Source organism: Labeo rohita, chromosome 1 (assembly GCF_022985175.1).
Source record: "Labeo rohita strain BAU-BD-2019 chromosome 1, IGBB_LRoh.1.0, whole genome shotgun sequence".
In the NCBI taxonomy this organism is placed as follows: domain Eukaryota; kingdom Metazoa; phylum Chordata; class Actinopteri; order Cypriniformes; family Cyprinidae; genus Labeo; species Labeo rohita.
In genome coordinates this window covers 4,366,690-4,381,691 of record NC_066869.1, presented here as the reverse complement: position 1 = coordinate 4,381,691, position 15,002 = coordinate 4,366,690, and the positions used below count along the sequence as shown (strand labels likewise).

The window sequence follows — 15,002 nt, the reverse complement described above, 5'->3', positions numbered from 1 at the left end:
ATCACACAATCTGTGATTCACTGGTCAATCAATGTGGTGGACAAAACACTAAACAAACAAACAAACAAACAAATTGATGCCGTCTTTATTTCCAACTGTTTAAACATTTTGGGTTAAATTCTCATTACAGCATTTTGGGCAGCCGTGGTCATCCAAGTGCACACACACAGTAGTGAGTAGTGAACAAACACACACACACACACACACACACACACACAGAGTGAACACACACGCGGAGCAGTAGGCAGCCATATTGCTATCGCTGCGGCACCCGGGGAGCAGTTGGGGGTTCGGTGCCTTGCTCAAGGGACTCACCTCAGTTGTGGATAGGGAGTCGGGCTTGTTACCAAAAGGCTGTGGGTTCGAGTCCCAGGTCCAGCAGGGATTGAAGGTGGGGGGACTGAATAACCAGCACTGTCTCCACCCCCAATACCACAACTAAGGTAAGTCACTTGAACAAGGCACCAAACCTCCAACTGTTCCCCGGGTGCCGCAGCGATAGCATTATGGATGCCTACTGCTCCAGGTGTGTTCACTACTCACTACTGTGTGTATGTGTGTGCGTGCGCACTGGGATGAGTTAAATGCAAAGAACATTTGGATGGGTCACCATACTTGGCCACGTGTCACGTCCTTTCCTTTCCAATAACTGCCATTGGGTCATGGTATGCTATATGAAGTTGCTTGTGTGGGCAGCACCCAAGAAAGAGGAAGAAACATTTCTGTCTGCTTGGACATATCAAACTGTGTTCATCATATCAAATCGGTTTACTGCCTGCCGGAGATCAGACTCACCAGAACACGGTAGGAGTTATTGTGAATATGGTTAATATTTCAATTTAAGACACTTTATTTATTCCCTAAGGGCAATTCACAAGGTCATGTTAACATAAACAATACATAAGGAATGTCACATACTGTATACAGTGTACATATCAACTATAATCTGCTTTAGGCAGATGTCAAAAAAAGTAATATGTGAATATAGTCAAGTTAATACTGTTCTAACCTACTGACTTGTTCAATAGGAAATATTCACCAAAAACTCAAAAACTGATTTATGGAGATGTTTTTGAAGCTAAAGATTGTGTTTTTCTCATGATGTGTGTGTTATATTGTTCTTGAAGTGATGTCAGTCAGAATGGCTCCTCCTCTTGCTCTGGTGATTCTGCTCATGATTCAAGGTGAGTCACTGGATAATAAACAAACATTACATAGTCGCTTATTAAATAAACCTATTCTTTGTTAAGTTCTTTAAGAACGTTTCTGCAAGTCATTGGACTCCCGAATGAATCCTCATTGACATGTATTAATCAAAATTACAGTCGTTTACATGTAAACTTTAGTTTTTATTTATTCAGAAAACTAGATAGGAGTTAAAATGTAAATAAGCCACATTTTCAAAGCATAACTGTCAGTTTATTTCACTATTCACAGGGTATCTGGGGGATTTTTAAAATTTAAAAAAATGAAGATAAATTTATGACCCTTTTTAAGACCAATTGAGACAATTAACAATGTATGAGCAGGGTAGGGCAATGTCTTTGATAACATATTAAACCATAAAATAGCATAATTTACAGCTGAAAAATAGATACTTGTCATAATTGCTTTTAGAAGACACATTAGCTTTTTTCACATTTACAACTCTATATGTGTTTGCTGCATAAAAAGATGGCTCAATTTTCACAGTGGTCTGAACAACAGCAGAAAGGCTTAATGAAAATGCTAATTAATTCTCTGCCACTAGGTGGCACTTTTGGAACAGCATAAATATACCATTTTCTCTGGTAACAGCTATAAACAAAGCATAACTGCGCTCATGAATGCTACTTTATCAGACATTACAGGAAAGATCAAAATGAAAAAGCCATTGAAACTTTTCTGAAAACAGTTGGTTTTAAAAAACACCTGTGCCGCAATTTGATTTTGAAATTTGCAGCGCTAATATTTATGTCTTTTCAGTGAAATCAGCCTTTTGAGGTCCAGTCCTTACTTTAATCCATATTGTAATTTTTGTGAATCTAATCCCCAAATTTAAGAGACCTCTTGAAATTATAATTCAGATTTTTTCTAATAGTAAAGACAGGCCATTGGTCAGGGCTGTGACACATTTTGGTAGACCAGCTAGAAAAAACAATAGCACCGGGACGTCAGGATAGCGATTTTGCAAGCCCTGTTTCATCTGGTCAAATTTTTTGCACCCCAAGGTTTAGATACAACTGCTATATGAACTTTTAATATAAAAACAAATTTCCCTTTGAGTGAACCATCCCTTGATTTTTTCAGGTGTTTCTTGCCAGTGTGTTTGGAATGGTTACAGCCCTTCATACATGTGTTGGTCAGCAGTGCCAATGTGCTGTTACACTTGTCCATACCCACACAATCAGCATCCCACATCACCTTATATGCACCCCAATATCGGATGTAAGTACTGTATGTATTTTATGTAGTTTGTGTACCTTTTTCTTCAAAGGTGTTAGTGATGTAAACTACACTGGTAAAACTTATGTGGGCTTTCCTTGTAATTAATGACTATGACTCCTTCAAATAAAGTGTTTTCCTTACTCTGGTCTGGAGGATCTTGATCTCATGAAGTTTATCTTTACACCTTCATTGTTGAATAAGTGATTACATTTCTGAAAATAATATTTCAAATATTTATCCTGTAGATCCTCCATTGAAACCAGTGATCTACATCAGTCCATCTACTGAAATAGTGGAGGGAGATTCAGTGACTCTGATCTGCAGCAGTAATTCAAACCCACCTGCAGAATTCAGCTGGTTTAAAGGAAGAACCTTTGTAGGATCTGGAAAAATCTACATCATCTCAAAGATCAGATCTGATCACGGTGAAGAATACAAGTGCAAGTCCAGAAATGAATATGGAGAGAAATACTCTGATGCTGTGGCTCTGAACATCTTGTGTGAGTTAATGATAATCTGCACATTGTTTACATTTTTCTAATATTTATTGTGAATTTGAATGTTTTTGTTTGTTTGTTTGTTTGTTTGTTTGTATGTTTGTTTTTAGACCCACCCAGGAGTGTCTCAGTGTCCATCAGTCCATCTGGTGAAATAGTGGAGGGAGATTCAGTGACTCTGAACTGCAGCAGTGATTCAAACCCACCTGCAGAAATCAGCTGGTATAAAGGAGAAACAATAGTGGGATCTGGAGGAATCTACAGCATCTCAAAGATCAGCTCTGATCACAGTGGAGAATACAAGTGCAAGTCCAGAAATAAACATAGAGAGAAATATAGCTGCAAGCAGCAATTGCGGGGCCAAGCACAAAAGAGGCAGAATGAGGAGTTAAGCACGGCAAGGAGCAGCAGACCGACTACAACAGTGAGTAACTTAAGCCATTTTAGGATCATATCAGTTGAAATGGCTGAAAAATCATAAATACAACCAGTCGTAATAAAATTTAATGGCTTATCACTTTTGACCAACAGGTGGTGCTGTTTTCAAATTGATGTGACGTGTTCTGTGTGAAATGACAATGACACACACAAAGTTTGCCGTCATTATGTCAAAGCTTTGCAGAGATACATCCTCAGATGTAGTTTGGCATCTTTCCAGCAAATTTGTTGATGCGCTAAACGAAAACGGTTTTGTAAATAGACACGAAATTCATAACTTTTTGCCAGCATAGTCTGAAGATGATCTGAGTCAAATTTGGTGAAGATCGGACTAACAGTCTGGGAGGAGTTCGAAAAAGTAGGTTTTGTACATTAATCAAAATGGCGGACAGGAAGTTTGGCCAATTTCGGCATAATGGGTATCAATGTTCTCGACTTGACCCAAGGAATCTATTGGCATCAGTTTCATTCCAATAGGCTAATGTAAACAGAAGTTATTAGCATTTTTGTAAATTTCATTATTAATGTTTAGTGAATGGCGTATTACTTCTGACCCATAGGTGGCACTGTTACCAAATTGATGTGGCTTGGTCAGAGTGTGGTGACAATAGCACATATAAAATTTGGTGTCAGTATGTCAAAGCTTTGCAGAGATACAGACTCGGATGCAATTCGGCATCTTTCCAGTAAATTCGTTGATGCGCTAAACGAAAACGGTTTCGTATATCGACACAAAATCCATAACTTTTTGTCAGCATGGTCTGAAGATGATCTGAGTCAAATTTAGTGAAAATTGGACTAACGGTCTAGGAGGAGCTCGAAAAAGTAGGTTTTCAACATGAATCAAAATGGCGGACAGGAAGTTCGGCCAAAATTGGCAAAATTGGTATCGGTGTGCTCAGCATGACCGAAGGAATCTATCAAAATCAGTTTCATTTCAATAGGCTAATGTACGCAAAAGTTATTAGCATTTTTTGAAATTTCGTTATAACTTTTGACCACAAGGTGGCGCTGGCCCCGAAATTTTTACGTACATTCAGGGCATGGTGCCGAACATTTTTGTAATTAATGTCGAAACGATACGCTAATCCGTTCTCAAGATACAGCATTTTAAAGCTAAATTCAAAATGGCCGACACCCAAAATGGCTGACATGGGAAAATTGGATATGGTTCGACTCGGTATGACACACCGAATCTAAAGAGACCAGTTTTGTGATTTTTGGACAAATCATTCAGACGTTATAAAGAAAAATAGCCATTTTTCCTATCTCCTGACCACTAGGGGCACTGCACCGAAACACTGCAGGTAGGCTCAGGTCATGCTTGTTATAACACACACCAAGTTTGGTGTCAATATGACAAACTATTACGGAGATATAGCCTCACATTGATTTTTGCTAGCTTTTCGTAGAATTCTTTCGCATGTTATTCGTGAACGGCTGGACGAATCGACTTGAATTCCATGACTTTTTGCCAGCGTGGTCTGAAGATGATCTGGATCAATTTTTGTGACAATCGGTGCAACGGCCTAGGACGAGTTCGAAAAAGTAGGTTTTACGAACAATTGAGAATAGCGAAAAAACTAAATCTTACGATTTTTGAATTTTGGTGTCCATTCAACTCGGCATAAGCCAAGGAATCAGAGGAAAAAAGAATTTTTGTTGTGTGGCTTACGGTTCAAAAGTTATTAGCATAAATCTTTTGAAAGTTTGGACAAGTGGTGGCGCTAGAGAGTTTGAGTTAGAGACTCCAAACTTGCTATGGTTAATGTTGGGACTGTCCTCTATCAGTGTGCAAAATTATACAACTTTCCCGCAAGCGGTTCTATGGGCTGCCATAGACTTGCGGCGGAAGAGGAAGAAGAAGATGAAGCGGAATAATAATAACGCCAACGGATACAATAGGTGCCACCGCACCTCTGGTGCTTGGCCCCTAAATATTCTAATGCTGTGATGCTGGAAGTGATGTGTAAGTGAACGCTAGTGCAGGAACCGACAATAGATCTACTAGTTCCAAATGGTTTTATCACTGTTGATAATACATTTAATTCTATTTTAGATCCTCCAAGAAATGTAGTGGTGTCCATAACTGGATCTGCTGAAATAGTGGAAGGAGATTCAGTGACTCTGATCTGCAGCAGTGATTCAAACCTACCTGCTCTGAACTTCAGCTGGTTTAAGGAGGATGAATCCTCATCTGTTGGATCTGGACAGAGTTTCAGTGCACTACAGAGTGGACGCTTCTACTGTGAGGCTCACAATCAACATGGATCTCAGAGATCAGACGCTGTTACTGTCAAAGGTTAAGTTTTTATTAACATATTCCTGTATATTTACATCATTCATCAGTTTGTTAATTATGATGATCTTTCTCTTTCAGTTCATCATGGTGCTGATAGCAATGTGATTGTGATCACAGCTGCATCTGGAGGAGTATTCATCATCATCATTGTCATAATCATTATACTATTTATAAAGTAAATTAAATAAAGATAATATAAATATATGTTTTGTCTTTCAAATTAATACAACAAGGATATTTGATTATTAATTAGGAAACAACTAAATTACCTATGTTTCCATTTTTGACAGTCTGAAAAAAAGAAACCAAAAATCTGCTAAACACGAGTATGAGGTGAGATAATCAAAGTGACACAGAACGTAATCAGTAAAGTAATAAAAATAAGCATTTTCCTACATGTTTGTGTGAGTGTTTGTATTTTTCATTCTGTTTCCCCGTAGAACGAAGTTCCCAGTGTAGTAGGCTCATGTATAGGTCTTGATCCCAGGTCCAGATCTTCAGAGCCGTACAACATACTCATAGTAAGTGAAATCTCACAAACAACAGTACATTTGCAAAAGAGTTTGTGCATTTAAAGGTCAGGTAATAAATAATTTCTTTACGTTGTCCATCCCAGAACCTGCTGTTCAATAGATACTAACTGCACATTCACTCAGTTGCGAGTTAAACTAGCAGGGTGATTTCAGTTAACAGTTAATGAATTCAGTTCTGTGTAAATGTGTTTTACTTGTCTTATTTCTGTTGTAGCCAGATATTGAGATGCATTTGTAAGCATGAAGCACAAGTTGACTCCAAATTTGTGCTGTCGCTGGACATCCACATCACAGCTCCTGATGAAAATGAATGACTTCATGTGTGAATGCCATCATAAAGTTTTCTTCTTGCAGTGATGTTTCTCATAGCTTTTAAATGAATTACGTACATCTGCAACCTTAATGTGTGATAAATGAGCTTTCTGTCTTATCTAAATTAAAGTTTGTTTGTTTTTTGTTTTTTTTTTGTTTTTTTGTTTTTGCTGCGAGAATATTTGTATACTTTTTTCCAGTAAATAAAACAATATATTATGACTTATGTGATGATGTGTTTAATTAAAGTTTGTGGTAGCAAGCATTATTACAATATCATATTTTTATCCAGTCCACTGTAACTTTTGAACATGAATCCCATATTTATATGTGGATATCACTCTCAAAATGTTGCACTTTGTACTTTACATGGCCATAGGTCCTCTTAGTAGCATGAAAAACAAGGCTTATATTCAAATATTGAATGGATTATACTGTATAAAGTTAAAAAAAAAAAAAAAAAAAAAAAAAAAAACACTCAGCACTGAACAAAAACCGCAGCGTTTTGAGCAGGGATTAGATTTCAAACAGAAATCGTTGACATCCTCTAAAGTGCAAAAATAAATGTTAGCCTCGCACCTCCTCATTTGTTTCTACACTAGAAGTATGTAATGTATGTAACAATTCATCATATAATTGGTCATTTAGGGTGTGCTCAAAGTATGTATCTTTTTATCAACAGTTATGTTAGGAGCTGATTGGTGATATTAGCAAAGTGTTTGTTCACTAATTTATTTTGACTGTTTCTGATATTAGAGATATCAAAGTTGTATCAAACTTGTAACCTAAAGATTGTGGGTTCGCGTCTCGGTACCGGCAGGAATTGTATGTGGGTGGAGTGAATGTACAGCAAAACACAAATTTTAATTATGGGTTACCATACTTGGCAAAATGTCACGACAATGGCAGAACACTTGTAACGTCTTCATTACTAGTATTCGTTCCTAGGTCCACAAGCTGGGACTCAAACTCAGGACACCTGAAGTGCAACAGCACACTCTACCCACAAAGCTATCGACTCCTATGTTATTTAACAGTTCAAGACTAACAACAATGTTCTGTGCTCTTATTTTTGACATAATTCACAGTTTACTAATGGTTTTGTATAATTATTAATTACAGTATGTGTTGTTATAGTCATTATGACTATATTAAGAAACTCAACTTTGTTGAGCACACCCTAAACAGAGTCCAGTCTCAGTGAAATTTGGTTTGTTTCTCATTAAAGGAGAAGTTCCAAAACAAAGATTTACAGATAATGTACTCACCCCTTTGTCATCCAAGATGTTCATGTCTTTCTTTCTTCAGTCGTAAAGAAATTACGTTTTTGAGGAAAACATTTCAGCATTTTTCTCCATATAATGGACTGATATGGTGCCCAGAGTTTGAACTTCCAAAATACAGTTTAAATGCGGCTTCAAATGATCCCAAATGCGGTTGTAAACAATCCCAGCAGAGGAAGAAGGGTCTTATCTAATGTAACGATCGGTTATTTTCATAAAAAAAACTTTAATCTCAAACGCTCTACTTATATTGATCTCCGTGAACTCTGTGTATTATGGTTCAAGAATCATACTTTCCTCCCTCAACTTAAAAAATCATTTCATAATCATCCTACATCACTGCAGAAGTATCGACCCAGTCTATGCAAAGTGAACATGCAAAGAAGATCAAACACCCTTAACGAAAAAGGTAAAACAGTGATATAAGACGATTTTGAAGTTGAGGGAGAACATGAACTAACTGTCATGAACCAGAAAAAAATCCATGCAGAATAAGACAAGACAAGCTTTTGACATTAAAAAAGTATATAAATTATATTATTTTTTATAAAAATAACCGATCATTAGGCTAGATAAGACCCTTCTTTCTCAGCTGGGATCGTTTACAACCGCATTTGTGATCATTTGAAGCCACATTTAAGCTGCATTTTGGAAGTTCAAAATCGGGGCACCATATCAGTCCATTATATGATGAGAAATGCTGAATTTTTTTCCTCAAAAAACATAATTTCTTTACAACTGAAGGAGGAAAGACTTAAAAATCTTGCTGCAAGATATATATATATATATATATATATATATATATATATAAAATCCACATTGCTGCATAATCAAATTCTCAATGCAAAAATGTTACGGTTTCGATTATGTAGAGATTCACTGACTAATTACTGACAAATCAAAATTTGGTCAGAGAATTATTCATTACTCCAGTTGTGTGGGCAGGAGTAGAGTTGTGTGGGTGTAACCTGCTTACGCAATCTTTTTAAAAATACACAGGGGTTGGTGTGAAATTCATCAGTTTAACGCCTGCTGGAGATCAGACCAGAACACGGTACGAGTTACTCTGATTAATATGTTAATATAGCCTGATTAATATTGTTGTGGAGACCAATGAGAAATATCCTCAGTCCAAGTTCAACAAATAGATGGTGTTTTATGGAGATGCTTTTGATGCTAAAGATTGTGATTTTCTCATGATGTGTGTGTTATATTGGTCTTGTAGTTATGTCAGTCAGAACGGCTCTTCCTCTGATGATTCTGCTCATGATTCATGGTGAGTTACTCCTATTGGAGAATCAAAAAACAGTATGCGATTGCTAATAAAATTAACTTCTTGTTTGTGACTCCTTTTAACTGGGGGTCTGCAAATTATTGGACTCCTTGTTGAATGTTTCACTTTTTTTCTGCATTTGTCAAAAACAGTGTATCACCACTAGTGGCTCCTCATCGTAAATTTAGAATTTTATGTAGGGCAGATTCTGGGTCTTGGTGCTAGTTTAAGGTAAACAGTTTGTAAGTGTTATATTGTAATCACTGAGCAAATGCAGACACACTTTGCACAGAAGTCTGGTGTCATTGTGTAATTCAGCCTAAGGGTGGCACTCTAATGTTGATTGACAGACACAATCTCAGAACAAACTAAAATAGCTATTCACATAAACATTATACAATTTAAAGGAATATTTGTGGAGTGTAGCTGGGGAGGCTCAATCACACTGCTGCTTACCACATTGGCCGACACATTAGAAGCATTAGCTGAGAAACCATTTTTAATATTTTGATCAACAAGGTATGTTGAGATACTGTTGGTGGGCACTGATTCATTGTTGTCATTTCCTGTCCCACCCTCCTCTACAGCCCACCACTCTCTTTTAGGTCTCATAATGGCAATAGACTTAAGGCAAAAAGTAAATCTCTCAGGGACATTCAAAAATAACTTCTCTGTCTGTGGTTAAAGTGACAACATCCAGTCTTACTCAATGCATGTTTCAAAAGTCGTAAAATGTTTCCAGAAGCAGTGGCCATCAAACCCAGTTTGATGTATTAATAATCAAAAATACAATATCATGCAAACTTAAAAAAAAAAAAAAAAAACATACATGCGTCAAAGAAGTGGCACTGATTGCGTTCCTTTCCAGCTTCTCTAATATTAAAGGCATCGCTATTGCTGTAACTGAATAAAAACAAGATATAACGTTAAACGTTTTGAATGATAAAATGTAAAGACAATAAACACTCGTCTGTAATGATATATGGTTTATCTGTGTTCTTCAAGCCATCTCGGTATTTTTATAATGCTTTTCATAATGGTATTTGTAAGCCATAATTGACGTACAGTATAGACTATATTGTCTGCCTCATTCTATGATAAGAAGCCACATATGGTTCGATATTATATTGAGTATTGTAACATTCCTAATATATACTATTAGTATAAAAGTTTAAAACAATCTAAAATTGACCTTAATGTTTTGCCACACTAAAATGTATGTTAATTAATTAAAAGTAATGTACAGCATGAATTTTTGATTGAATGATTGTTTTGGATGAACAGTCCCTTTATTGTGTGTTTCAGGAGTTTATGGCCAGTATGACTGGGGTGTGACTTACAGTCATTCATACATGTGTGCACTAAAGGACTCATCAGTGACAATGACCTGCTTTTGTACATTTCCACCTGGATATTGGATCCTGAATGTGTTCTGGACCAAAACACCTGTTCACATAGAGCCTTTAGATCTGTCAAACGACCCTGAATACAGTCGAAGGGTTTACTATTGGGACGATCTTCACCAATACTTCCACTTTCAGCTGAGTCGTGTGACCCTGACTGATTCAAACCTGTACTATTGCAGAATCACTACTAATGTAGCTCATGGAAATTGGATTGGTGATTCAGGAGTGCTGCTTGCTGTCACAGGTGACTTTCATGCGGTTTCACTCTTCCTCTGTGCATTATGTTGAATAATAATGAGTGTATGACAGCAGCACTAGATATAATGTGTGTGTTGTGTTCAGATCTTCAGGTGGAGTCTCCTGAGAGAGTGACAGAGGGAGATTCAGTCCGTCTGACATGTAAAAGCAGCTGCACTCTGACTGACAGATCAACATTCATCTGGTTCAGAAACTCACAGCCATTAACCACAGGAATTGTTGAAAATAAACTTGACCTCTGGCCGGTCAGAAGAGAGGATGCAGGCAGCTATAGCTGTTCTGTATATGGGCACAGTTACATCTCTCCTGTTGTTTATCTCAGTGTCACGTGTGAGTATATTTATATATTGTATATTAACTTTTTTTTTTTCTTTGAAGGTTTCAGTTATATAAAGTAAATGGGCAAAAAATTGTGGGCCCTTTAATGGATTGCAAATATAGTTGAAGCAGAATCTAGCCGCAGCAGTATTTAAAACGTATTAAAGAAAACTCAGGATATACAGGACACGGACTAAAACAGCCACATAGATTTCAAGGGACAACTGAAATGAACCAAACAAAGGGCTTAAATACACATAACTAATCTGGGAAAACAGAAACAGGTGTGAACTAATCTGAAACCACAGAAACCAACAAGTGGTGGGAAATCAAACTGGGTCGAACACAGGAACACTTGACCCAGAACTGGAGGGCCAGGGTGGAGCCACAGCCTTTCTGGACCAAGGTGGAGACGGAAGGAAGGAGGAGCCCGACGGAACCAGAGGGATGGAGGATTGAGGTACAGCCAGAGGAGTGGAAAACCATGGTAGAGGCAGGTCGGTGACAGACTAAGTTGGAGCCGGAGGGACGAGGAAGCCCCGTGGAGTCTGAGGACTGACAGGACCCAAGTGTGGAGACGAGGTGGAGCTGAAGGGTCAGCAGGCTGAGATGAAGCCAGGGGATTGACACCCCAGGATGGAGGTGGAGACTGAAAAATCTGAGACTTATTCACATGGCAAAGTGGAGAAAATAGAGGAAGAACCAAGGAGCTGGAGGGAATCATTGGAGGCAGATCCAGAAGACTGGGTGAAGAGGGAGGCTGGACAGGAGCTTCAGTGACAACACAGACTTGGTACTGGGTGGAACTGGTGGAAACAGAGGAGATTCTGAATTGGGCAGAGGAGACACAGGACATTTAGGGTAGGGTGGAAACTCAGACGTGGTTAGTTTGGATGCCGGGCAATCTGTGGCTCTGGCTCTTATATTGCTGGTGGTAGTGGCTGCAGTGCTAACTTCCTCCTCATTTCAACAGGTTTTCACAGTCACATCAACAGTCATTTAGACACATCAACGGTCCTTATAACAAACAATTTGAGTAGAGTAGTAGAGTCTGTGTAGCTGTTTGGCTCCTGCATGACAATATTCAGAAGGAGATCAATAAAGAAATTATTTACTCTGGCTTGGAAGAACTTGGTTGAAGTCTAGATCTGAACCTCACTGAATCCTTTGAGATTAATTTGAGTAAGACACAGACAGAGTCAGCATGAATTAATCAGTCATGACCATGTTCAGTTTGAACACAACATTTTGATGCCTTTAGAGATTAGCTACTTTCTAATATTTAAAAAATAATATTTTAAATATTTCTCCTGTAGATGCTCCTGTGAATCCTGTGATCTCCATCAGTCCATCTGGTGAAATAGTGGAGGGAGATTCAGTGACTCTGAACTGCAGCAGTGATTCAAACCCACCTGCAGAAATCAACTGGTTTAAAGGAGGAACGTTTGTAGGATCTCAAAGAATCTACAGCATCTCAAAGATCAGCTCTGATCACAGTGGAGAATACAAGTGCAAGTCCAGAAATAAACATGGAGAGAAATTATCTAATGCTGTGACTTTAAACGTCATGTGTGAGTTAATTATAATTTAGTAACAGTAGCAATAAATCCTTCAATAAATCCAGGGGCAGTCGTGACCTAATGGTTAGAAAGTAGGATTCGTAACCCAAAGGTTGTGGTTTCTCAGTAGTGGCAGGGATTGTAGGTGGGGGAAGTGAATGTACAGTGCTCTCTCCCATCCGACTGAAGTGAGACCCTTCAGCAAGGCACCAAACCCCCAACTGCTCCCCGGGCACCGCAGCATAAATGGCTGTCCACTGCTCTGTTGCATGCGTGTGCATGTGTGTGTGTATGCGCGTGTAGTCTGTTATCTAAAATTCCATGTGACTGTTTGTTTGTCTGTGTTAGATTCTCCCAGGAGTGTCTCAGTGTCCATCAGTTCATCTGGTGAAATAGTGGAGGGAGATTCAATGACTCTGATCTGCAGCAGTGATTCAAACCCACCTGCAGAAATCATCTGGTTTAAAGGAGGAACGTTTGTAGGATCTGGAAGAATCTACAGCATCTCAAAGATCAGCTCTGATCACAGTGGAGAATACAAGTGCAAGGCCAGAAATAAATATGGAGAGAAATACTCTGATACTGTGACTTTAAGTGTCATGTGTGAGTTGATGATGGTTCAGTAACTGTGACATTAAATCCTCTGAACATTTATCATGTCAAATTTATTGTTGTTTTATTGTCTTTGTTAGATCCTCCAAAGAATGTCTTAGTGTCTGTCTCTGGTGAAATAACAGAAAGTGATTCAGTGACTCTGACCTGCAGCAGTGATTCAAACCCACCTGCTCTGAACTTCATCTGGTTTAAGGAGGATGAATCCTCATCTGTTGGATCTGGACAGAGTTTCAGTGCACTACAGAGTGGACGCTTCTACTGTGAGGCTCACAATCAACATGGATCTCAGAGATCAGATGCTGTTACTGTCACAGGTAAAGCTTTTAACACATTCATCTTCACATCTTCACATCATGCATCAATTTGTTAATGATGATGATCCTCCTGTTCAGGTCACCGTGGTGCTGGTTGGAATGTGACTGAGATCACAGTGGCATCTGGAGGAGTATTCATCATCATCGTCATCATCATTATATTATTTATAAAGTAAATATAAAGAGTATATAAACATCATGTACTTTCAAACTAATGCAGAAAGATATTTGATTATAAAAATGAAATTCCTGGTTTGTTCCCTATAGAAAAATGATGAACAGGAGACCTGCAATACATGAGTATGAGGTGAATAAAAAATGTTTGTTTGTGATTGTCTGTTTTTGTGTGTGTGTGTGTGTGTATACATAAACACATACCAGTATTTCTCTCTGTTTCGCTGTAGAATGATGATCTCAGAGTAAACAAATATATGGCTCTTGAGCCCAGGTCCAGATCTTCTGACCAGTACAACACACTCACAGTAAGTGAAGCTAGAAATACACATGAAAAAGAGTTCATTCATTCAAAGGTTGGGAAATAAATTATATGTTCTTCACATAGACTGTCCACCCTAGACCTGCTGTTCACCAGTCAGGCTCTTCTGAATATGAGAATCAGTCAGTAAGTAGTAGTCTCAATGTAAGTCTCAATATAACCAATAAAGAAGAAACTTCTTCAATACTAGACAACCGGTATTAAACAACCCATTTATTCACTTACTAACTAGACTCGTAGAGTAATTTTACCAACAGTAAATACTTTTTAAATAAAAAATAATGTGTCTGAAATGTGTTTTGCTTGTCATGTATCTGTAGCCACACAGTGAGATGCCACAGTAAGATGAAGCACAAGTTAAACTGTACTTGACTTTATCTCCGTTGGATACCTACATCACAACTCCTGGCTAAATAAATGACTTTGTGTGTGAATGGCGAATGTGTGTCATTTTTTTTTCCAGTACAGTTACATACAGAATTTTTTGTGATTCATGGTTGTGCATTTGCCTGTGGTCAAAATGACACCATCCACTCTTACTCAATATGTTTCAAAATATTCTGTATGTTTCAATTTACAGAATTAAAAGAAGAATAAAAACAGAATAAAAGAAAAAGAAAGATTTTTTTGTGTGTGTGTGTTTGATATATGCCTGCTGGACCACCCATTTAAAGAAGTGTTATGTAAAGCTTTAGTTCATAAAATTGTGTCAGAATTGTTTTTTACTTCAGTTGTTCCACTGATTGTGTGGGCAGGAGTCAAGAAAGAGGAAGAAACATTTTCTGTTTGCACAATAATTTGAAAATAAACTGTGTAAACCATGCTAAATGAATCGGTTTAATGCCCGCTGAAGATCAGACTCACCAGAACACGGTAAGAGTTAACCCTTTCAGATAAAAAAAAAATAAATAAATAAAAATAAAATGTCCTCTTTATATTTGCTTTTCTCCAACATATAAATAAGTCTAAAA

General features: G+C 37.8%; 2 protein-coding genes across 3 annotated transcripts; both read left to right on the top strand.

The window, feature by feature from the left end:
* The first annotated feature begins 662 nt into the window (after positions 1-662).
* LOC127160682 (B-cell receptor CD22-like) lies at positions 663-5,669 on the top strand. The gene is made up of 6 exons (XM_051103367.1): positions 663-804; positions 1,128-1,184; positions 2,290-2,427; positions 2,673-2,927; positions 3,035-3,265; positions 5,422-5,669. Exons 1-6 carry the CDS (start codon positions 663-665, stop codon positions 5,667-5,669), a joined length of 1,071 nt encoding a protein of 356 aa, XP_050959324.1.
* A 3,155-nt stretch (positions 5,670-8,824) lies between these two features.
* On the top strand, positions 8,825-14,569 carry LOC127170063 (B-cell receptor CD22-like). 2 transcript variants are annotated; one of them, XM_051117833.1, is made up of 12 exons: positions 8,825-8,846; positions 9,018-9,068; positions 10,371-10,715; positions 10,814-11,059; positions 12,364-12,618; positions 12,955-13,209; positions 13,299-13,535; positions 13,614-13,707; positions 13,803-13,842; positions 13,940-14,017; positions 14,098-14,157; positions 14,352-14,569. In XM_051117833.1, exons 2-12 carry the CDS (start codon positions 9,020-9,022, stop codon positions 14,373-14,375), a joined length of 1,683 nt encoding a protein of 560 aa, XP_050973790.1. In that variant the 5' UTR covers positions 8,825-8,846; positions 9,018-9,019; the 3' UTR covers positions 14,376-14,569. The 2 variants fall into 2 exon arrangements, with proteins under 2 accessions (XP_050973790.1, XP_050973782.1); XM_051117825.1 differs by having other exon boundaries at positions 14,098-14,569.
* Positions 14,570-15,002: the final 433 nt, after the last annotated feature.